Consider the following 22,295-nt stretch of genomic DNA (forward strand, 5'->3'; position numbering starts at 1 on the left):
AAACTCTAACTACATGGTTATAATATCCACAGGTTGAATACTGCTGTATTTAGTGCACCAGACCCAAAAGGCTGTGGTGGTACTTGGACAGATGCCCACCTCATGGGCAACTTCTCCTCCTCTGCACAGCTCTTTGTTACACTGGCAGCACTGGTGTTCCTCTACTGCATTACTGCCCTTGTGGTATATATTGGATATAACCACGTGTATCGACACAATAACAAGGTTCCACTGACTGTAAGTCATACTAAGGTATCTTAATGCTGTGACTTTGGAGCTACAAAGAGATGAGAAATATTGCTAATGCAAGAATAATTGGTGAATATCCAGTAGTTACAAAAGTTAAATGGAGTGTGAACATAAGTATCTGACTGGTCCCTACAGCTCTCAAGCAGAAAAAGGTCCCAAGACCCTTGGCCATTCATGGCATCACAACTTATGCAGTTATTGAAGCTGTGGAATGAACTCTCACCTTTTTTAGGTGAACAGTGCCTTCATCATAACTTTTCTTTTGTGTCATGCATTTGAGTATGCAATTGTTCCATAGGGGGGACCTCCTCTGTTAATATGAAAATTTTCTCTGTATTGAGCACCTGCTGCAATTGGCAGGGGGGAATAGTTACCTTGTGAATTTTAGTCACCTTCAGTATTGAAGCTCTGAATGAGAAATTTCATAACATGTTTGAAAATGAACTTGGTGACCTTTCAGGCCAAATTTTAACCTATCAGCAATCCAGATTTTAGTCCTCTGCCCTTCTCCCATCACCCTCACTTCACTTAACCTTGGCTTAAATTTTTATAAAATCGGTGCTAGGTATCTGATTTTAGAAATAGATTTCTTAGGTTAAGATTGTCTTTTGCATCTATCAAGCACGTAGCTTTGTAGTTGGTTATCAACACTGAGTTGTAACTAACATTGTTAGTGACTAAATTTGCTTGTGATCATTAGCACTGTTGCAGTTATCTTGGTGATATAAATGATACTGGCTCTGCATTGCTCTCATGTACATTCCTGCTTTTTTTCCTAACATATTGAGTATTTCTCTTGTGTAGGACTTGGCAATCAGTGTCTTGACAGCTTTTCTGTGGCTGGTCAGTACTTTTGTTTGGGCAAAGGCTCTGGCTGACATCAAAGAGTCCACAGGAGCCAGCATTATTCCAGGAATTGAATCTTGCAAAGCACCAGGAACAACTTGCCACTTTCTTTCTGTGACCAGCATGGGATCTCTGAATGTGTCTGTGGTAAGTATGCCTTCCACCATATGGGTACAATAAACGTGTTGGAAAACAACAAATGGTACCTGAGAGGGCTGTTCTACTGATTGCATATGTTGCTCTGTGTTAAGATTTCTTTATGGGTTATTTGTCATTCAGGTCCATTAATACCATGGTAAAACACTTAGCAAATAATTTCTTGGATGAAACAAGTTTTCCTCTAAAGAAAACAAAGAGAAACAACTTGCAGGATCTGCCTCTAGAGCTGTTATATGCAGCATTTCCAGACACATTTGAGTGTCTATTTATGCCCTTAGCCAAGAGCAACTCAAAATACCTTCCTGAGCCACCAAGTGGTTTGATGACTGATATAAATAAGGAGGAAATGCTGTGCTGGTGCTGAACCTAGGTTTTTACTCAACTGTGAGCACTTTTACACATCAAGTTGAGGTTCCTCGTAACATAATGTTATGAAGATCACGTTCACACGAAGAACATTTCATAGCAGAACAAATTAGGCTTATTGTACGATCTTCCTTGTGAATCCTGCTTTTCAAACTTGGGCTGTTATTCATTGGCCTAATAATAATTAGTCATTTGGTTTGAGAGTGCATATACAGAGGTGCTCAGTGACTGAAAAGAATTTTCTCTAATTCTGTGCGAAGTATAGAGTAAGTTTGACTATCTGGTCCACAAATAACTCTGTTAAATAGCTAAAATAGCTTATATTACTCTGAAGAGTGAGGAAATGTCTTGTCAGAATGGAAGGGATGCTAAAGACAGTGCTTGTTTCTGGTTTGCCTTGAAGAGACATTCTGGCTTTTTTTAAAAAATAGCAAAACCCAATCAAACACAACAAATTTAGTATTACCTTCCCTGCCCCCCCACCCCCTCCTCTTTTTTTTCTTTACCTTACAGGTGTTTGGCTTGCTTAATATGATTTTATGGGCAGGAAATGTTTGGCTTTTATACAAGGACACCAACTTGCACAACCAATGGAACAGAATTTCTGAAAGTACAACTGAAGGGGTATAAAACAGAGTCTATATTGTGAAGCACTTTCACATCACAGTACCAAGAGCTTGGAGCCATTAGGATTCATTTAAATAATAACTGGTAATTCATACAAACTACTATTCTGTACTGTGGTTTGACTTAAGGTCTTGGGTGCTCCAACGGGGAGTGTTTAATCACAGTAAAATATATTGTATTTCAAGGCTGTGCAGCATTATATTGCAATTTTTGAAGGGCAAACTGAAGAGGTTATCTGGATATGCTGTCCCTTTCTGGTTCTTAAATTAGCCTTATAGGAAGGATGGCTGGGAAGCAACTATATCTGGGTTACTACTGCATCATGTTTAGTTCTGACAAGTCTCTGAAAAATGAAAAGCAAATTCACCCAGAGTAGGTGAAAATGCCGTTTAGTTTCTTCCTATCATTTATACTTTGCAAAAGTCACCTTAGTAGAACTCAGCTCTGTTAAAGTTGGAACCAGGATGTGTAGATTTCCAGATACTCCTTTCTGATTATTATATTAGATCTGCTGGACCTGTCAGGAAGGGCATTATTTCTATGTTTAATATGTTGTTACTGCTTAATGGCTTGGGACAATCTCTGAACAAGGAAATTTGTTTAATGAGTTCATAGCTTCTAGTCTCACTAATATGAGAGCTTGTATATGGGTGCAATAGATTATTTTTCCTCCATCCCCCTCCTTCAAATAAAGTATGGCCCAAAACACAAATACTGTAGAAATAGAAATTCATATATTCTGCTACTGCTTAGGCTTCTGTCTATTACTTTTGAGGTGCATGAACAGTTTGTGTGCGAAAGAGTATAAGGGGAGTTGTCTGATTTGACAAATTCTTCCTTGTTGTTCAGCTCATTCATTGGAAACAATATTTGGGGTCTTCTCATGTGGACTTCTTTACTAAGGTGTCTTATTCCCTGCGAACTGCCAGGAACAAATGTTTTGCCAAATCTAATACAAAAGCTGTTCAGTTATTCTTGGCTTGTTTGAAGTGTTTGTGATATAGACATGATAATGTTACATAATGCAAATTGTAATTGTTTGGTATGCCAGAGCTAATTACCTTCTGAAAGTAAACTGTAATCTCAGAATATAATAAAGCCAGTGTGACTGCTGCTGAAAGAGTGTGCCTTGGGTCCTTACTGCTGGAACAGTGGGTGCAGTGCATTGGCTTTGTAGCTTCTGGGGCACAGCTTTAGCTGTGAGTGCCTTTGATGGCTGGAGGAGTTACCTGTGCTGCAGGAGGGGCTTTTACACTGGGACCTGTGGTTATTTTTGGTAAAGAGGGGTATGTATCACTTCTGCAGGCTACTGTTCTTTCTGTCAGTTCAGAGGAGGGGTTTTTATTATTTATAACTAGAATTTCATTTGAGTTGCCTTTTGTAAGAAGTAATAAGTGCAGTTCTCACTTGTTTGCATCACTGAGTAGGTTTGTTTATTTAAAAATACATACTTCATCCTAAAATCTAAAACTCCTATTTTCATGTTGTCTAAGGAAAAAAATATGGTAATTATACATTAATCAGGTTTTTAAATCTTTGGGATTTAAAGTGGCATATGATGTGGCTAAAATATTTTATTAACCTTTAATATTTTCAACAGAACTATGTTCCTGTCTATTTCTTATGTGTTTATCTACTTTGTCACAAACATCCCTGTTAGTCATTGGCATGGCCTGCTAATAAAATGGTAAGAGTGAGTATTTTTGCATACTGAGAGAAGTAATGGATTAGATCAGTATAGAACTTATTGATGGCTGAGGTCTAGCCAACAAGTGAAACAGAGTTGGAAAGCTTAGCAAACTGTTTTTTCAACAAAAACTGAAAGTTAATGCATGCTCAAAGACATCCCATGTTTCCTTAAGGCTGAAGTTTACCCTTATGCTTTTCATAGAACAATCAGATGTGTCCTATCCCCAGAGTGCTTTCCTTCAAAAGATGAGGGGATGAAACACAACAGGCAGGACTATAGCTGGTAAAATAGAGATTCACAAACAAGTGTCCTAGGTTACAATGTAAAGATGTGCCCAAAAGTTTGTATTCTATCACTGTCTGCTGAAACCAGGTGGGGCAGTGATTCTTATCTCTGTGGGAGATATCATCTGCTAATGGGCTATCTGTTAAACCAGGTGGGACAGTGTTCTTTATCTTTCCCACGACCCATCCTTCCTCCGTGAAGATATCTTCTGTTAATGGGCCATTGAGTCCCATTGCATGACTGATAAAATTACATAATCCCACTGGGAGATGCTCCAGCCAGGGGGAGGAGCCAAACCTTTCTTACCTAGATAAAAACTGAGATTTGGAACACCAAAGCAGCCCTTACCCACTGGTTTCCAGAGGATGAGAGTTACCAGAATCACTGCCAGGCCTTTCTACAGGATCACTGCTCCAAGCAGACCACTTCATCCAGAGTGCCACCACCACCCTAACTAGTGGGGTGCCAGGTTGTATTCTGACTCTGTCAGCGGTTTTTCTTTTTTACTATTGCATGAATTTGGTTTCTTTTTTCCAATTAAATTGTACTTCTGACTTGGAGTCTCTCACTGGTTTTGATTTCAAAACCATTACAACAAGGAATTGTGTTTTGCAGAAATTCAGGTTACATGTGTGTCTGTTCCACAGAGCTAAATGCAGAGCCAGGTTGCTGTTAACAGGCCAAGGTAAGTATGGTGTGTAGTCCACAGCAAGCAAGATTTTTAAAAAGGAAAAGTAGCCCCATGTGCACTTCTGGTTTCTTAGGATAAAGCTTGTTCTCTTTGTAGGTGGGGGGGACTGATGCAGAACACTGCAGGCTTTGATGGCTGCTTGAGTCCTGCAGCTGAGATGACATGGAAAGCATCGTGCAGCAGGAGTAAGCAGCTGCTCTCATTTACCCTGGACACCCACAAAGGACTGAGCAGTCTTTGCCTTTGAATTAACATAGCATTTGTGCTGCCAGCACCAAAACATTCAGTGTCTTATTTACTCATGGCAGGGGAGAGGGGTGACTGTCTGATTTACCAGCTTTATCTTGACTGCACAAGAATTACCACTGCTATCAGGAGATGAAGTGTGCTTGATCCCTCTGTACTGAGGGAACAAAGGGTCTGGATCTCTGCCAGCTCTCTACAGGTTAGTAATCCTCAGCTGGCAGCAATTTTACTTGCAGCCATCAGTGGAGCAAGCTCATAAAAATCCTTTCATGCTGCAGGAATTATTCTGGTAGCAGGCCATAGTTATGCAGCCTTAGCAAGTCAAGTGCTGTATGATCCATGGTGTGATGCTAGAGGGGGATTTTGATCAGAAACCCACAGTGGGAAGAAAGGATCTAAGGTGATGGTGAAGGAAAATTAAGCTGAGGGGTCAGCATGAAGTAGCAATAGAGAACTCCTTAGTGAAAATAGAATCCATTAGCATTAGGAGGTATTTAAGGAAGCAAGTACTTTGTGATTTAGGCTGCTGTGACCAATAATCTGGGAGTCAGGCCTCCATGACAATGATGAGAAGTGTATATTCTGCATGTGCTAACTCCCAGGAAAGTCCCTTCTGTGGGAGCTGGCATGGTGTCAGTGTTGGCTGAGAGCTTTGCCACCCACCTGCAGGAAAAGCAGTAGGAAATTAAATCCAAGAGAGGTCTGGCAAAATCAAATCCCTAAGAGCCAGTGCCAATAGTACAGAATGGAGTCACCCTGAAGTCTGTATGACTTTGGCCCTGTCACCTCAGCAGGCAAGCCCATGTGCAGCACTGGCTGGGGCTGGGACACTGAAACACCAGCTGACAGGCCAGCACCATTGCTAGAAATGAGCCAGACAGTGCCTTGTGATGGGTGGTGAATTCCTCAAGGCCCTGGCTCTGCTGCATGCTTGGCTAGCAGTGGAAGACATGGGTGTGGAGCTCTCACTGAAGGAGAAAGAAGACAGATGCCACCTTGCTGTGAAGAGCTGTGAGACTGTGGGCTCATCGCCTGTCATGGACACAGGGCAGCTGCAGCCTGTTTATTTTTCCTCATTGCCTAGAACTGAGCAGTGCATAAAGCTGGGACTATGGTGGGCTGCTCTGTGCTGGTTTGGCTTCCTGCCCTACTGCAAACTCCTGGGGATATGCTTGGGTACCTCACTCCTGGAAACTGCCTGAAGACAGTCCCTCATGCTTCCACAAAGACCCCACTCTTGAGCAAGTCATAACAGCGCATCAAGCATTCTGGATCATCTACTTTTATTCTTGTGGGAGTATTTAGTGTGTGTTTATTCCTTACAGATTTGCTGTATTGCCTAAAACAAAGTTGTTGTCACAGACCAGATTCAGAAGCCAGATCTTCCTTCTTAATCACCTTGAAATACTAAGCTGAATAATTAATCAGTCAAAAGAATGGCACAGGATAGGAGCACATCCCATTCCCTAAAATATTAGGGAATGAGGGAGTTTTCTTCAACTTTAAGATCCAGTTCCCTGTATATCAGCAACACTCCAGAGCTGCATTTTAGAGACTGACTTGAGAGCAGAATTCCCTTCTGTCATGTCAAGTGAATTCAAGTCTAGTTTTATAAACACTGCTTTCCCACAGACACTATGTATCTAGAGCAGGGAAAAGAAATTAAAATTTCAAGCTTGTGTTTTTACAAATTTCTTTTAATTTTCAGTTGCAACTTCCAAAAATTTGCCTGTACTCAGTAACACTCCTCTTGCCTGGATATTTAATTCATTATCCTGGGTTTAGGAAGGCAGTAAGATGAAGCCGTTTGTTTCAGGACAAACAGTCTAGGGGATTGGGAAATATGTGCTGACCCTGACCATGTTTTTCTTTCATTCATTCCTTGTGGAAATCTGCCTCTGCCAGATCTTATTCTTTACTATCCATGTTTACAGTTAATGTTTCACTGTGGGTTCTGCTTGGCTGACACTGGAATGCTCCCTCAAGATTTTTTTGTTTATTTGTTTTTTCCCTTACCTACTGGACCCATAACACTCAGTAAAAGTAGGCTCAGTCTCATTCTGCTATATCAGCATTTATTGCAAATAGTAGGGGTGTTTTTGGACAGCTGGTTCTCATTATAAATCAGGTCCATGGAATGTGATTGATTGCTGTTGCTGCCAGGAGATTGTACCTACTGCTTGCAGGTACCCATGCCCTATCAGCAAAGGGTGGTTTCTACTTGCTATTACATCCTGTCAACAATTGAGCAACTCCTCATTTATTCATAAAACATGCTCTGTCTTTTCTTGGCTTGTGACTTCATGTTATTGCTGCCAGCTGCTTTTCCTCCTTACCTGTCTGTGCAGCCATTTGGTTTAATGCAATCACGGAGGAGGCTGTGTGCTGGTACTTAACTCACAGTCTGAGTTAAAACTGCTATTAATTAGCACAAGCTTTAATCAATTCACCCATTCTGTTCCAATTTAATTCAAAGTTCGAAGTAGCCTGCACTTGAATCCAGAGCTGTTGCACTCTGTGGCCCAAGATCAGCAGCTGAATCCCCTGGGTTATTTCTTGTCATGTAAAGCAGTAGTCATTTTATGTGCTGCACCTCCACTCCCCCACCCCCCTTGGGATGGTACTCTGTTATACATGCTGATGATCAACAGGAGCTGTCCTTTTTATTTTCTCATTTATATATCACATCCCCTAAATCATTTTCCTCTGGTGATTTCAGATCTAATTCTCTACTACTTTCTGCAGATACAGCAACTATTTTTAATTTTTGCATCCCAATCTTTTGCAAGCATCTAATTTTAGCTTCACATTTAATATGATGAGTTTCCCTTGGAGCTCTCCTTTGCTCTGGGGTGAATGGCTGCACTGTGCATGTTAATTCTTCTGCTTGATTCTCCTGCTTTATGCTTCTGTGTCTTTCCCTTTTTCTGAATTGAAAATACTATATTTCACCACTACCTTTATGAGCCACTAGACTGTATTCCTTTGCAAGTTTTGTAGCAGTTTCTTTTTAAACAGCTTTCATGTCAGAGAAATTATTTTCTGCTTTTACACTGGCTGTAGCAGAACAAAATGTTTTAACTGCTCACTCAACAGCCACATTAATACAGGAATTGTATCCTCTGGTTTCATTTCATAATCACTCTAAAACAGCTAGAGAACACTTATTCTATATTGTGCCTGATACTATGAGTTAAACTGGCATACTTCTTCCTCAGAGAGCTGGCTATAGCATGAAAGATCTTGGGGTGTTTTTTTGTAGATTCTCTTACATTGCTCAGATTTTCAGCTGGCAGTTGGATGGCATTAGTGGCTTGTCGAGGTCTCTGCCTGCAGTGACATAAAGACTGCTGTCCAGCAAAGACACAAAAGACTGGGCGAATTGTAAAGGACATTTAACAGCCTAGTCTGCACACAGTAAAAGGAAGCTGTTATGCCTTGAGACTGAATCTGGCCCTCTCTTACACATGGACTTTATGGAGTATTGCACCAGGAACTTTCCCTCTCTTTAGAAGGGCCAGCTTTGGCTCTGGGCCCTTTTACTGATATGATTTGCCTCTACTGCCCTGGAGCAGGTCCTGTTTACACCATGGAAACCGCCTGCAGCTGGACACTTCACTGTGAGCTGACCAGCAAACAAAAGATCCCTGATCAGAAGCAAAAGACGAGAGGAAAAGATATAGTATAATGAGTCCAAAGGAGAAAAATGGCAATAGTGTCCTTCAAGTTGCAGCAGCTCAGAGCTGAATTTGGGGTTTTTAGAGGTTCCAAGTAGTGACTGTGGATGCAAGGCATCTTTATGACAGTGTGCAAGCAATGATCCCAGGCATAACACCAGGACTCATACAGAAATTGGCATGATACTGGGAAGGTCTCTTCCTAAAAGATCATGAATGCAGGTAGATCAAGCAATTATGGTTAGAGGATAAAATAGTGTGTGCTAGTGGAGGAGATGAGGGTGATTATTTTTAGCTTCAGTTTCCACAGAGACTGTGCATCAAAAGTAATGAGAAAGGACTGGCAGGCACAGGAGGCTTTTTGCATTTAGCTCCATGAAGAGCATCTCAAGAATGAAGATCGACCAAGAAATGAATTTGAGAAATGCTTTGCTGAAGTAAAAAGTCAAAGGGCCTGTATTTCTCTTTTTTTTCCTGAGGCCCTGAAAGCTCTTAATCAAGGAAGTAATTTAATTTTGAACTTTACTGCTTGTCTGGTTTAATATGCGGGCACTCCAGAGCCCTCAATGTTTTCCTGCTGGAAGTAGAGCAGGACTGCTGGAAACTTGGAAGATGTCTACTTTCTTCTTCAAGAGACAATGAGCTTATTTTTCCATGAGCTTGGCAGTTACTTGTATGGATTTACAGCAAGTGCAACCAGCCTCTGGGTTGGAGTGGTGGAGTTTTACTGGCCACACATATATGCTGGTGCCCCAAAATGCGCAGAAAGGATCAGCCCCTTCTGGATTAATCCCTTGAGCTACCATTCAGTTGCAAGCACTTGTGATGACCTACAGCTAGCACTGCTGAAAGGATAGTGATTCTTTCATGCAAGAAGAGCAAGCAGAGTGATTACAGCCAAGTTCTGGCTGGAGGCACCCTGGGGTTGGCTGCTTTATTTTAAGAGGGTAAGTTCGTGCCCTTTTAACTCTATGGGAAAAGCTTCTGGTTCAGTGATGGGGCAAGATCTCTTCAGGAGCATGTAAGAGCATGGTATTGATTCCATACTGGCTGTGCGTGAGGAAATCCCTGTCCTACGCATCCAAACAACACTGAAATGCTGTCCTGAAATGTCTGTTACTTTAGTTCTTTGTTGCTCATCCAAGCTGACTCCCCCACTGTATGTGCAACAGTGGTAGGGAGGGGACAAAAGGGTGTAATGTACAAGTTCTGCTGGTCCTGGAGGGTGTCGCTGACCTGGTTTAGCTGCCAGCTGTCCCATGGGCATCATCCACCCTGTGCAGACAGACAGGGAGAGTTGCACCAATGCTCTGCTCACTTCTCCCTTGTTGACAGAACAAGGTGTCAGACTTCTCCAGACACTTTCATAGCTGGGTAGCAGCTGAATAGGTGAGGTTTCATATCTGAATTTTAGTCCTTCCTTTTTAATACTTCATAGCAAGCAAATACTGCTGTATTTTGGTATAGAGACTAGGAAGTACCCTTTGGCAGAAGGTCACTGGGAGAAATTAGATCTCTTTGAATGCTGTCAATTTTCTAAGCTGCTTCCCCCCCCTTAAATTTTGGTGATGTCTGATGTCATAGATGCTTCTGCCACAGGCTGCATGTTTTCACACATGGACATGTAAGGACATTTCAGAGTAAGTGTATTACACAGCTAGCCCTGGTGCTGGTAGTTAACAGGAAAACCTCAGCCTCCTCTCTAGGTGTCAGTGTGGTTATACTGCTTGCATGAAGTGGGAAGATGAGACCAGGCTGGATATTGCAGGGAGGAGCATTCAGAAATTCAGTGTGAAAATGCATTGAATATGGTTCCTCCTTGCTTTGGTGTCCATGGCTGAGCAGAGAGCTGCCAGAGCATCCCACTCTGCCTGCTGGCTGCATCCAGTCTGCACGGATACTGAAGAGCAGGTGATGAGGTACAGGAGTATCAGTCCTGTGTCTCAGACAAACAGCAAGGAAGGGGCTCAGTTCGGTGTGGCAAAGGGAAGAGCTCCAAGCAAACAGAAAATAGGTCATTTGATCGTTCTTGGAGTGACCCAGTATGCTCTACAGCAGATTAATCCAATAAGGAGATCATCTCTTTCTGGATCCGCCTGCATTGCTATGGTGCCTAACAGACCGGCTGTTCTCCCTCGTTTTTCTCGAATTTACTTTTCTTTCTGCCTGACCCTCTCTCATGGGCCTGGTGCCTCCTGTGCTGACCGGGGGGCTGGGGGTCACAGCGGGGCTGTGACAGCGACGGGGGAGCCCCGGGAAGGGCCGGGGGAGCCCAGAGGGCTGCGGGAGCCCCGGGAAGGGCCGGGGGAGCCCAGGAGCCAGGAGCCGCAGGAGCAGGGCCCGGCGGGACGGTCCGGACTCCGCGCTGCCCTGAGGGGAGCGCTGGGCCCCCGTCTCAAGCCCTGTCCGTATCAAGCCCTGTCCGTATCCTGTCTCTCTCTTTGCCAGAATTCCCTGGAAAGAGTTTCTGCTGTGCACACTGACAGGGTGGCTCAAAGCCCTTCTCTGCCATCGCTTTCAGTAGCTGTAGAGAGGAGAAATGGCTGGAGTGAGCTGGGAGCAGGCCAGCGAAGGGGATGCTGGAGCTTCTCCTCTGCCTGGGGTCAGTGGGGCCAGGGGAGCTCCTGTTGTTTCAGAATCACAGAATAATTAGCTTTGAAGGGACTTTTGGAGAATATTTAGCTAAGGCAGGATCACCAATATCAGGTTACACAGGAACGTGTCCAGGTGGGTTTGGAATGTCTCCAGAGGAACATTCCATGACATCCCTGGGCAGCTGTTCCAGTGTTCTGCCACCCTCAAGAAGCTCTTCCTAATGGTGAGATGGAATTTCTTGTGGGTTTTTGGCTTTTTTATGGCCATTTCTCCTCATCCTGTAGCTGGCACCACTGAAAAGAGTGGCACATCCTCTTGGCATCAGCCTTTGGGATCTTTATGTTGAAATCCCCTTTCAGTCTTTAGATTAAGCAGACCCAGGTCCTGCAGTCTCTCCTCATAAGATGGATGCTCCAGACCCCACACTGTCATTGTTCCCCTTTGCTGGGCCCTCTCCAGCAGCTCCTTGTCTTTGTCCCCTGTCCCCTCACATGGTGCTGTGCCCAGAGCTGTGCTAAATGTGCAGATAGAGCAGCTAGAGTCCAGCAGCCCTGCTGCCCACATGGACAGGAGGCAGCCTGCAAGCCCTCCCTGAGAGAGGTTCCTGTGTCTGGGATATACACAGCCCCTTGGAAGCAGCTGGCTGTCACAGCTGCCCAGCAGGCAGTGCTGGGCAGAGAGGCCAATCCTGTACAAACACAGAATTGCTGCTCCAGCCTGAATGGTCTCAGCTGCTATCACAGCCAGGAATTGAAAATGGAGCACAACTCCATGGCCAGACCAAGCCACACTTTGCCCATGTCATTCACCAACTCTTCTCGAATTTCAAAAGTTAAGCACAGATCCTGCCCCAAAATCAAATCCCAGGCATCTATTGACCCACAGAAGCTGAAGTTTGGTACCAACTAACTGCAGAGTGGAACCATTCTTGAACACAATTCAGAGCACGATCTATTTATCTATTTTGTTTGCAAATGTGCCTCTCACTCAATAACACCAAGCCTGCTGCAGAAACTTGCTGAAGCTTGTATTTGACTTCTTTAATGTCCTGGCCAGGCCCATGCTTTTCTGCTGGTTGCTTTGATGCACATCTCATGACATATGCTTCAGGCTGCAGAATTACCCTAAGACAGGTCCCAAAAAGCAGACCTTGGAGCACTGTCAAAGCATGGGTGGTTGGTGACCCATCTCCCCCTGGGATCTGAGCAGGCTGCAGCAGAGCCTGGCTGACCTCTGTGACCAGTTTTTCCCTCGTTTTCAGCTTCCTTGGGCACTGGTGCCATGGCACGGACCTGCCCTCACCTGAACAGCCTGGGCTGAGACTCAGCTGATTCACCTTTATCTGTACTCTGTAGGCATTGATATCTGATCTAGGCATGCAGAAAGAGCTTCTTCCAGGGCACAGTTCATCTGACCTATTCTAGATGTCTGCTTTTCAATAAGTCACCCCCAGTGTCTCTTTCTGCTCTGTGACAACATAGAGAGCTCGCAGGGACTATAAAGAGAAGGTGTGTGCAGATGGAGCCCAGCGGGGGCTGAGCCTGTGTTCTGCCTTTCAGCTGGAGCTTTGCAAAGGGCCTGTTGTGGCTGGGGGTGTCAGACAGCTAACCAGCTGGGGCATGTGCAATGTGCAGTTGTGGCTGCTTGCTGTTAAAATGTTAGTTACATTATGGTGTTGCAATCTGGCTCCTGTAAAATAACCTAGCAGCCAGATTCTTTGCTCAGGAGGAGAAGGATAGCTCCCCCTTGTCTGATCTGCTTTCTCTGAGGGGTTCCAAACACCATCTTCTGCTCCTAGTGAGCAGTCAAAACGTGGCAGCCTCCTGGGCAAACATTCTCCATCTCTGCAGCTGAACTTGTCCTCGTGTGTAGGTCTCTTTCAGATCATGAAGGAATGCAGTGTCGACACTTCTATATTCCTTGATATAAATGAATTTACACTGCCAGAAGCTGAGACTTCTGATGTTTATTGCAAGTGCTATTTATAACACCAGCATGGAAGCCAAGCCTTTGGAGAAAAGCACAAAAACCCCACTAACACAGTCACACGTAAACTGCTTGGGGGAATTTGACCCTGTCAGGAAAAGTGACCTGTGCTCTTTCCTAATCACTCTTGAAACTTTCGGAGCAACGTCAATCCACAGATCTGGAAGCACTTCAGAGGTGTGTTTTAGGCAGAGACACAGCAATTAAAAGCTATGGCAGAACTCACACTGATTTTTGTAGCCTTCAGAAAAAATTATTGCATAACATGTAATAGGCAGCTGCAGGTCAGGAACTGTTGCCCCTAGACAGTCTGCTTAAGCCACCAGGTGCCTTTCCTCCTCTGCTAGTCTCAGTTTATCAGTGTCATCACTCTAAAATAAATGGCACCAAAGTTCACACCTTGTATCTGTGTTCACAGAGACTAACAGAGCTGTTGAAGACTAGAGAGGCTGTTCTCATCACCTAGTCTGACTCTCTACAGCACACAGCAGCTGTTCTTGACTTCTGAAGGCTTCAAATGATGGAAAGGGCCCGTGGTCTTGGCTAATTGTTCCAATAATCAAATGCTTTTATTGTGTAGAGCTGCATATAATCTTTGCTCTCAGTCCATCTAGTGGCAGTTCTACACACTGACTCTGTTCTCAAAAGACTTCTGAATAAAAAAACCACAAAAGCTCCTCTGACAATAAGAAGAGGTTTAAAGCTGTACTGCACAGTGTATTATAATATCTACTTTGTGCAAAAATATAAGTTGCTTTTATATTCAAAGTATTTTTTCACATATTGTTTGATACAATAAGTATCAAATCATACACCTGGGTCAGTCAGTTCTACCTTCTCTGCTTTTGTCCTACCAAACAAGCCAGAGACATGAATGGATGTGCTTTGGCTCAATAAGATCAAGAATTAATTCTTGATTCCTTCACAGGGAGGAATATTGATAGTAGTAGGGGCAGCTGATAGGAAAATTGTGCTGCTTTAGCATAAAGCTAATGCTCATATAAAACCTTTTTATTCCTTGATTTTGTAGATTCTAAGCAATGGAAGTAGTCCTATGCATGTCCAAATTAAGTTTATAGGAAAGATCAAGATGAAGAATGAGTTGAAGGTGGAAATCAGCATTTCATGTATGGAAGCAACAGTGTAAGGAAGGGTGAAGCTGTGCTTTGTGGCCAGCACACTTGTTTCCTCATGCAGAGAATTGCATGGGACTTGCAGGATACTTTATCTTGCTTAAATCTGCCCCCTCAAATGCTGACTACACCAGCTAAACCCACCTCAACAGGGTGCAGGCATTCTGGGCAGAGTTAGTGCTTGGATATGGCATCTCTTATATCCATGGCTCTTCTTTGTTCAACTGTCAGTTGTTCTGAAACCAGAACATGAGAACACAACTACAAGAGCAGCTGGTTTTCACCCAGCTGTTGCCCAGCTGTGGGAGACCATGACACCAGCAGTGTTGGCCATGATATTGTGTTTGCATACATGGAGTTCAGAGCCTGCTGTGATACCAGGTTGTGCTGCTGTTGGGGGTTTTTTCCCTAAGAAGGAAGGAAATAAGTTTGTGCAGTTCAGAAGCAGGAACAGTAGTAAAGAAAGATGAGTATTCTTTTTGCCTTTTTGCCAGTTTCCTGAAACTATAGGCTATCTCTCCCTTGCCTTAAAAAAAATTCTTTATCCCTTAATCACTGAAGTAGAATGAGAATTATCAAGGAAGCAAAGTCTACAGAAATGTCCAGGAAAGTAAAAACAAAAACCTCTGTGTCTTCATGTCATGAAAATAATGCAGTTAACTTCTTCAGATAACTAAATTTAATGTCTGGAGGTATCAGGTATGCCTGGGGGTATTTTGGTGTCGGAGTACTAGTAAGATCTGTTAGGAAACTGCAGTTTCTATATGTCACTGGAAAACCACCTGAATAGAAATTGAATGTGCTCTATTTACAGCTAAAAATGCACAAACAATGGTGGGTTGGACCACTGAATGTGTGGCTGCCCCTGTTGGTGCACAATGTTGTGACAACTGCCATGGACAAAGTGGTAACTTACTCAGAGAGTATAAATCACTCTTTCCCATCTGTATCATGTGGTGTTCATTATACACTGGGTTTCTGATTGTGCAATGAAACAGCATTTGACAATGATTTGTGCTTGTTAGGGAAGTTGCTCCTGAGCCAAGCCACTCCTTTGGAGCACAGCAAAGAGGTACAGCACCATAACAGGTATTTTTCTGAAGTGTAAGATCCTTGGTGAAATTACTGTGGATTTCTCCATCCAGGTCTTTTGTTGTATGACCAAAACAATGTATGTGAGAGACTGAATAAAATCTTCATTGACTGCCCCTGCTAAACTTAAACTGAAATTTTCTTTTGCCACCTGGTACCAGTCCCTCGCTGTCAAAAAACATTTTTTTTGCAATCAGGAAAGAAAACAAGCCAAGACATGGAGTATTAAGTCATCATTTATAATTATTTTTCTTCAGATTAAAATATTTTTTAAACTCTTGTTGAGTTTGTTTGTTTTATATTAGGTTTTTAGACAGCACTTACATTATACATGCTCACACTCAGAAAAGATTATTTCACCCCATGTGTTTATTGTCATTATTCTTGTAAGTATATTCCACTTGATTCTATAAAGCATTAAATGTGCCAGAGGAAATAGCAAAGATGAAAATATTGAATGCTCTTGGTGTTACAAAAGATAAATAAGCTGAAAGTGTTGACAACCTGAGATACCACAAGAAACTGTGGGTTTTCTCCACTCCAGAACTTCTTTCAAGCCATGGTCTTCTACAGCAACATGTGAGGGCAAGGAAGGGCTGAAATAAAATACTGAATGGAAAGAAAATATGTTTAGCTTGTACCGGTAAACATTTCTACTTTGATGTGTTTTTACACATTTGGTTGCTCTGCAGGGACAGGAGACTCCATTCACTGTTGAGAAAGCACATCTGTGTACGCTGCCATTCTCAAAGACAGTCAGAAGATGTGGCCATGTCTGCCAGAGGTTCAGACTTTTCTAGAGGGAAACTGTAGGAGAGAAACTTCTAGGAGTGTCTGTAGGAGGCAGTGGACAGAATGCTTCTGTCCATGAGTCTGCCTTGTTACCTCTTCTCTCCTGCTCTTACATTCACCTACCAAAGGTACATCCAGATTCATCCTGCCTTTGGGTCTGGTTTACACACTTTATGGCCACCTTTTGTTTTACATCAGAGAGAGAGAGAAAAACCACATCTGATTCTTTGGCTGTTCAGATTCTTTGGGGGCTGGTTGGGAGGTGCCTTGGAATCTTATGCACTCTGTCTTAATAGCAAAGCAGTGTTCATTTTGGGAGAGGAGGTCAGTTCCTGCCTTAAGGGGCTGGTGAGGATAACCCCCCATCCTCAGACTTCTCTTTCTTCTTTTGCAATCTCAGCCCAGCTTGGCCTGGTGTTTCTGATTGCTCTGCTGAGGCAGCTGTCTTTGTTGCTGCAGTCAGCTCTTTCCTCTTCTCTGAAGGCTCTTTTTTGGTTGGTGCCTCTGCTCTATCCATTCCTTGACCACTGTTGGCACTGGGCATTACCTGCATAGCCAGTACAGGCTGAAGGGGCTCATTGCTCTTCTTCCACCTCCGGGCCCCCGACCGGGTATTGAACTCGTATATTCTGCCAGAAACTAGCAAGAACAAAAAGACAACAGATTCAAATCATTCTTCCTTTAGTAGATTAAGACATGACAGTTCTCAGCATGGGATTGAAATGAGAAATGTGAATCACTTGAAATTCAGCTGAGTTGGGGAGTGGCTCTGAGAGGGAAAGCCTCATTTTTGTGGGGACCTGGGCATAGCAGCGGCCACTCAGAGATGTTGTCTGTTCTGCCCCTATAAGAATTGTCTTTGCAGTTAGGGGAGTAGGGATGTTTAAAACATTCCCATTCCAAAAGAAATAACTTTCTTACCACCCTATAACTCTATCCAAGTTCCAGCTACCAGAGATTAACACGGGCAGTGCAACAAACACAAAAATTGTAAGGACAAAACTTCTGTCTTTAGCCACACTGAGCAAGACCATTGTATATGCCTGTGCCTGTTTTGTCAGGTAGAGTTGCCTACCAGAGGTAGCAAAACCTGCTTAAGAGCACAGTATGCTACGTACATCTTCCAGGCCATGTCAGCTCATCTGGACTGACCCAGGATTTGGAGATCCAGTGAGTCTTGGCTGCCTGCATTCCTTCTCCTTTTGTGTAAAATGCTTTCTTTCAGGCTTGATGTCCACTTTGCCATTAACAGACTCAAGTACTGTGTGTTTCATACAAGTATACGATTCTCTCATATATATAAAATATTTTTAAATCTGTGTTGCTTAGCACACATGGCTACCTTCCTTTGTCAGAAAGATTTTTTTCTTTATTCAGGTTTTATGGGTAGCTTCTATTTATACAATAAAAACAATTATCTTCTCCTTCAGTTCATTGCTACCTAGAGATACGTTAAAAAATTGCCGTGTGTCCAGTGTGATCACCTCACAATCTAACTCACTATATGTTACTAAGCAGAGAATCAGGAGCTATAATGGCACTTTCTGTAATTAAACATTAGCAATAGGAGACAAACAAAGGACCATTAAGGCTTGGAAATAAACAGTGGTTATGTGTTACTAAATGTTGCAGTTTGTATCAGAATTAATGGTTTGTGACACATTAGCACAATTTGAGAAACTGGATCGCTTTACAAGTTATTTTTTCTGACTGCTTGCAAGGCAGGAGTATTAAAGCAGCCCAGATCAGGAAACAGCTTCTGACCATCCCTCCTAATCATATTCAACAGATGATGTCCCAGGAATTATTAAATCTCATTTCCAAAGCGGCAACCTTTGATCCTCTAGGGTTTGTGATGAACTGTGGAGAAGAGAGGGGAGCAGTGGGGAGGACAGATTTCCCTGCTGTCACCACGGAGCTGTGATAGAGTTTAATGTTTGTGCCAGGCGTGACACACATGCTAGGGCTCTGAATGACTGTTTGCATGGGCTCAGGTATCCTGAAGTCCAGTATGGTCATGTTTGTTGAGAAAGGGAGCCCCAGCTGTCCTGAAAGAACACTGGAAAGCAGCTCTTGCAGCAGCTTAGAGACTACCCATATTTAATATATTACTAATGCAGTTACACAGGGAAAAAGCAGGGATTTTAGAGCCCATTCCTACAGATCTCTTTATAAATAGCAGGTGAGCTTGGACCTGGATCAAACCAGCCTTGAGCAGCCTTGTGGATGGACTTAATTGCACAGTAGGGTCCCACTTGTTTGCCCAAATTGCACTGAAGTCTCCATGCCTAGTGTTCCCATTAGCTCAACACACCCAACAGCTCTGAGCCAGCTAATAAGAAACACAAGTTAAATGCACTTGGGTGGAAATTGGCCAGATGAATCCAAGCCTTGAAACAAGCCTGCCTTCTTCAGGATGATTTCTAGACCTGTTGTTTCAGACCTGTTTTCAGATCTATCTGTTAAAAACTGATTTTGTCTGATTGTCACATTTTACCAGCCCCCTATCTCCATGCTGGGGCTCTTGGCCATTAGGCACAGGGCTGGGCATCCTAAATCCAGACCAAGCATCAAAGTAAGGGGCTCAGGCAGGGGCTGTGTTTCAGGGGAATGAGGAAAGCCAGATCAATCCTCAGTAAAATAAAAATATTTTTCCTGCCATGAGCCCGGCTGCAGAGCCATGGCTGTCACTTGGGGAGCTGGATGAGCTTCCCAGCTCATCCTGAGCTTTGTAGCTTTTGCCTTATTTTCACATTTCCCAGCTGGTTGATCAGATATGCTCTGAGTTTGCATAGCTGGAGCCTAGGGACACTGTAGCTGTTGCCAGCTGATGGCCTTTCCTTTTCTCCCCAACAAGTGAAGCCTCAGCCTTGGATAAACAGTGGCAACACGCGTTCTGTATAGGAGGAGGTTTGTGCAGGAGCCAGTAACTCACCCACCCACTTCTCCAGGGAGAAGTTTAGGAGATGAAGGCAGCACTTCTGGGTGACATTCACCTCCTGGACATTTCCCAGACATGAGATGGGTGAGACCGTGTAGTTATGACAGCACCAGAGCAGGAGATTTGCAACACATTCCTCCTCCCCTCCCACCTTCCTATTCCACATCCATACATTCCAGTTTAGCAGAGGAGTAGTGAACAGTCTGACCATCAGATGTGTGCTTCCAAGGCTGTAAGAATATTCTATCATTACAAATGTTACTGAGGCACAGTCTTGATTTTTGCTATTTGAGATATAGCTCTCGTCCTCCTTGGAAATAGCAAACGTTAAATATGAAAAGCCAGAGTTAAACCATATTTAAATCAATTAATCCAGTTTGGTTCCATGTACTCTGTTAATTGCTTTTTATTACCTGGGTCTCTGGCTTCTCCATCAAAGACAGTGTTTAGCTTTGTCATTGTCTGTGAAGAAACACAAAATGTGAAATGAAACCTGTGACTTGGTAAAGTCAGAAAGAGGAGCAGTGACTTGGAAATGGTGACCTATATTGCATTCCTTTAGGCTGGGTTTAATCTAAACTGGCAACAAGAGCCATTTTTGATGTAGGGTTGCATCCCTAGGTATTTGAAGGAGAATTAATAAGTTCTGACATGCTAAATGCCTCCATGTATGTAACCACAAGAGGATCTTCTCCACCCAGAGTAGGCTTGGGAATCCCCTCTCTGAAAGATTTGGGGAGAGGGAGTTCACTAATCAAAGTGCCTTACATAGATTCACAGAATATCCTAAGTAGGAAAGGACCCACGAGGGCCATCCAAGTCCAGCTCCTGGACCTGCAGGGGACCACTCCAGGAGCCACACCATGTGCCTGAGAGCATTATGTCTATTTATGCAATTATGCAGGCTTTATGCAATTCTGTCTATGAAAAGGAAGAAGCCCCGAGATCCAGGAGCAAAGAAACATCTCCAACAGTGGAAACATCCACGACATTTTGCTGCAAACAGCTTATCAAGACCAAACTCTGCATGTGAGCACCCCTCACACCCCGTGGTGCTTCCAAACACAGAGGCCAGCTGGGACCATGAAATGTTTTGCACTTGAGGGCAATAGTTTTTTCCTTGCCTATCATTTTTATATTCTCTTTGGAAAACAGACACCTTTCATACTGTATTATATGATGGGGCTGGCAAAACTGGGGTTTCTTTTGCAGCCAGCAGTACTTACAACCACCACTTCTTTCTTAGGCTTCTTCTTTTCTACAAAAAGGAAAATGCACATGGTTAATAATCAGAATTTTCTGATAGTGACTGTAGACACTAAAGTTAAAATTTCCTCAAAGAAACAGACATTCTTCCTTCTCAATGCTGAGACATCTTAAATGAGTCTTTTTTTCAAATGCTGAGTGAGAATTCACAGTTGCCAATGACTAATCTAAAGACTAGCCTTAAAAAGTCAGTAATGAATGAATAGCAATGGTTATTAAACAAATTTCCCCTTCTAAAGAATATAAGCAAATACAGAAATTCACCTTTGAACTAGAAATGCACATTATTGTTTTACACAAATATTTGTGGTTGCAAAGCTTGTGTCAAATATCAGCTTGGAGACAAAACATGGGAGAGCTGCATTTTCAGTCAAGTAAAATTCAGATCAAAGAACAGTTTGGTTGTGTGTGAATTTACCACACTATAAACTCATCCCACACACAAACAAATGCAGCAGCAGTGCCATGGGCATCTTGACAGCAGGGATTTGTGGATGATACCCAACTAGTTGCTGTCATTTCTTCTTGCTCACTCTTTGCCAATTTGTTTAATGGCCTTTCTTTGGAGAACAGTGCCTGGCTACAAATGTGCTTTGCAGCCAGGTGTGGAAAACTCTGAAGTGCTGCAGGTGAACCTCAGCCTGAGCACTGATGGGAAACTTGTTCTGTCTGGCCTTTGCTGTCCAGCATTTGGGAACCAGTTTTTCAGAAAGCAAAAAGCATTCACTATTTGGAAACCAGCCAACACTGAAATGTCTCAAATTGGGCAACCAAGAGAACAGCTAATTTTGTTGCATTTGTTAGTCCTGTGGTTTTTTTCCAGTTGGGAGATACTGACTGAGGAAAGGGGAATTACAAAAGCAGGGTCCTACTCAGCCCATATGAGCAATGCTTTCTAGCAGAAATGTAATAGGGTTAAAAAGAGCAAAACTGCTTAAAAAACCATGCTTTTCAGTGTGCAATTTATCTCCCTGCTAAGTTATACAAATCTCTTTAAAAGCACTAATGCTACAAAATAAATCTTTATACATGTGAAGTAATGGTGTCAAGGGAGCAGATGAAGTGATCAGAGAACAGGGAACTAGAGTAGAGAGGATTCTTGAAGGTGCTATAGATGGCTGGGATTATTTTTTAACAGATAGTATATAAATTGTGTGTGAAAAAGAAAGTAATTCTTTAGCATCCATGCCAGACTATTCTGAATTTGAGTTTTGCCTAACAGTTAATGGATTTGAAGACTAAAAGGGCCATGAAATCACTTTGTCAGGCCCCTATAATTGTACAGGATTATCTAATCTCAGTACCCTTCTATTGTGTCAGATTTATATCTAGAAATTAATTTACATATTTTACATGGACTTATAAACAAGGTCTTGTTTTAAGCATTAAAAATATAGAAAAGATACACACCTGGAGCATTTATCCTGTAATGAAAAAAAGATTAAGAATGTAGTTAACAAATGTCATGGTTTTCCCTACATTAAAAAATCATTATTTTTTTCTCTTTCACTGGACAAGAAAGATGTGTTTCCTTGAGTTCTGAGATTTGTTTGACTTATTTGGTTTCTGATTTTGCTTTCACAGAAAGCCTGCATCATTTAATGCTGCTCTCAGACAGGAAAACAGTCCTGAGCATTGCTCTAACACTTCTTCA

General features: G+C 42.8%; 2 protein-coding genes across 2 annotated transcripts in view; one reads left to right on the plus strand and one right to left on the minus strand.

Annotated features, from left to right (window-relative positions):
* SYPL1 (synaptophysin like 1) overlaps positions 1–2,250 on the plus strand; it is a 10,662-nt gene extending 8,412 nt beyond the window's left edge. Inside the window, exons 2-4 of the mRNA XM_056482061.1 lie at positions 33–237; positions 1,054–1,242; positions 2,134–2,250. Of these exons, the coding sequence (XP_056338036.1) occupies positions 33–237; positions 1,054–1,242; positions 2,134–2,250 (511 nt within the window). The remainder of the gene's footprint in view (positions 1–32; positions 238–1,053; positions 1,243–2,133) is intronic.
* A 13,648-nt stretch (positions 2,251–15,898) lies between these two features.
* The window catches only part of CDHR3 (cadherin related family member 3), a 30,275-nt gene continuing 23,878 nt past the window's right edge, over positions 15,899–22,295 (minus strand). Inside the window, 4 exon segments of the mRNA XM_056482062.1 lie at positions 15,899–17,073; positions 19,789–19,837; positions 20,602–20,633; positions 22,052–22,065. Coding sequence (XP_056338037.1) covers positions 16,772–17,073; positions 19,789–19,837; positions 20,602–20,633; positions 22,052–22,065 — 397 coding nt within the window. The 3' untranslated portion in view covers positions 15,899–16,771.

Source organism: Oenanthe melanoleuca, chromosome 1A (genome assembly GCF_029582105.1).
Source record: "Oenanthe melanoleuca isolate GR-GAL-2019-014 chromosome 1A, OMel1.0, whole genome shotgun sequence".
NCBI classification, from domain to species: Eukaryota; Metazoa; Chordata; class Aves; order Passeriformes; family Muscicapidae; genus Oenanthe; species Oenanthe melanoleuca.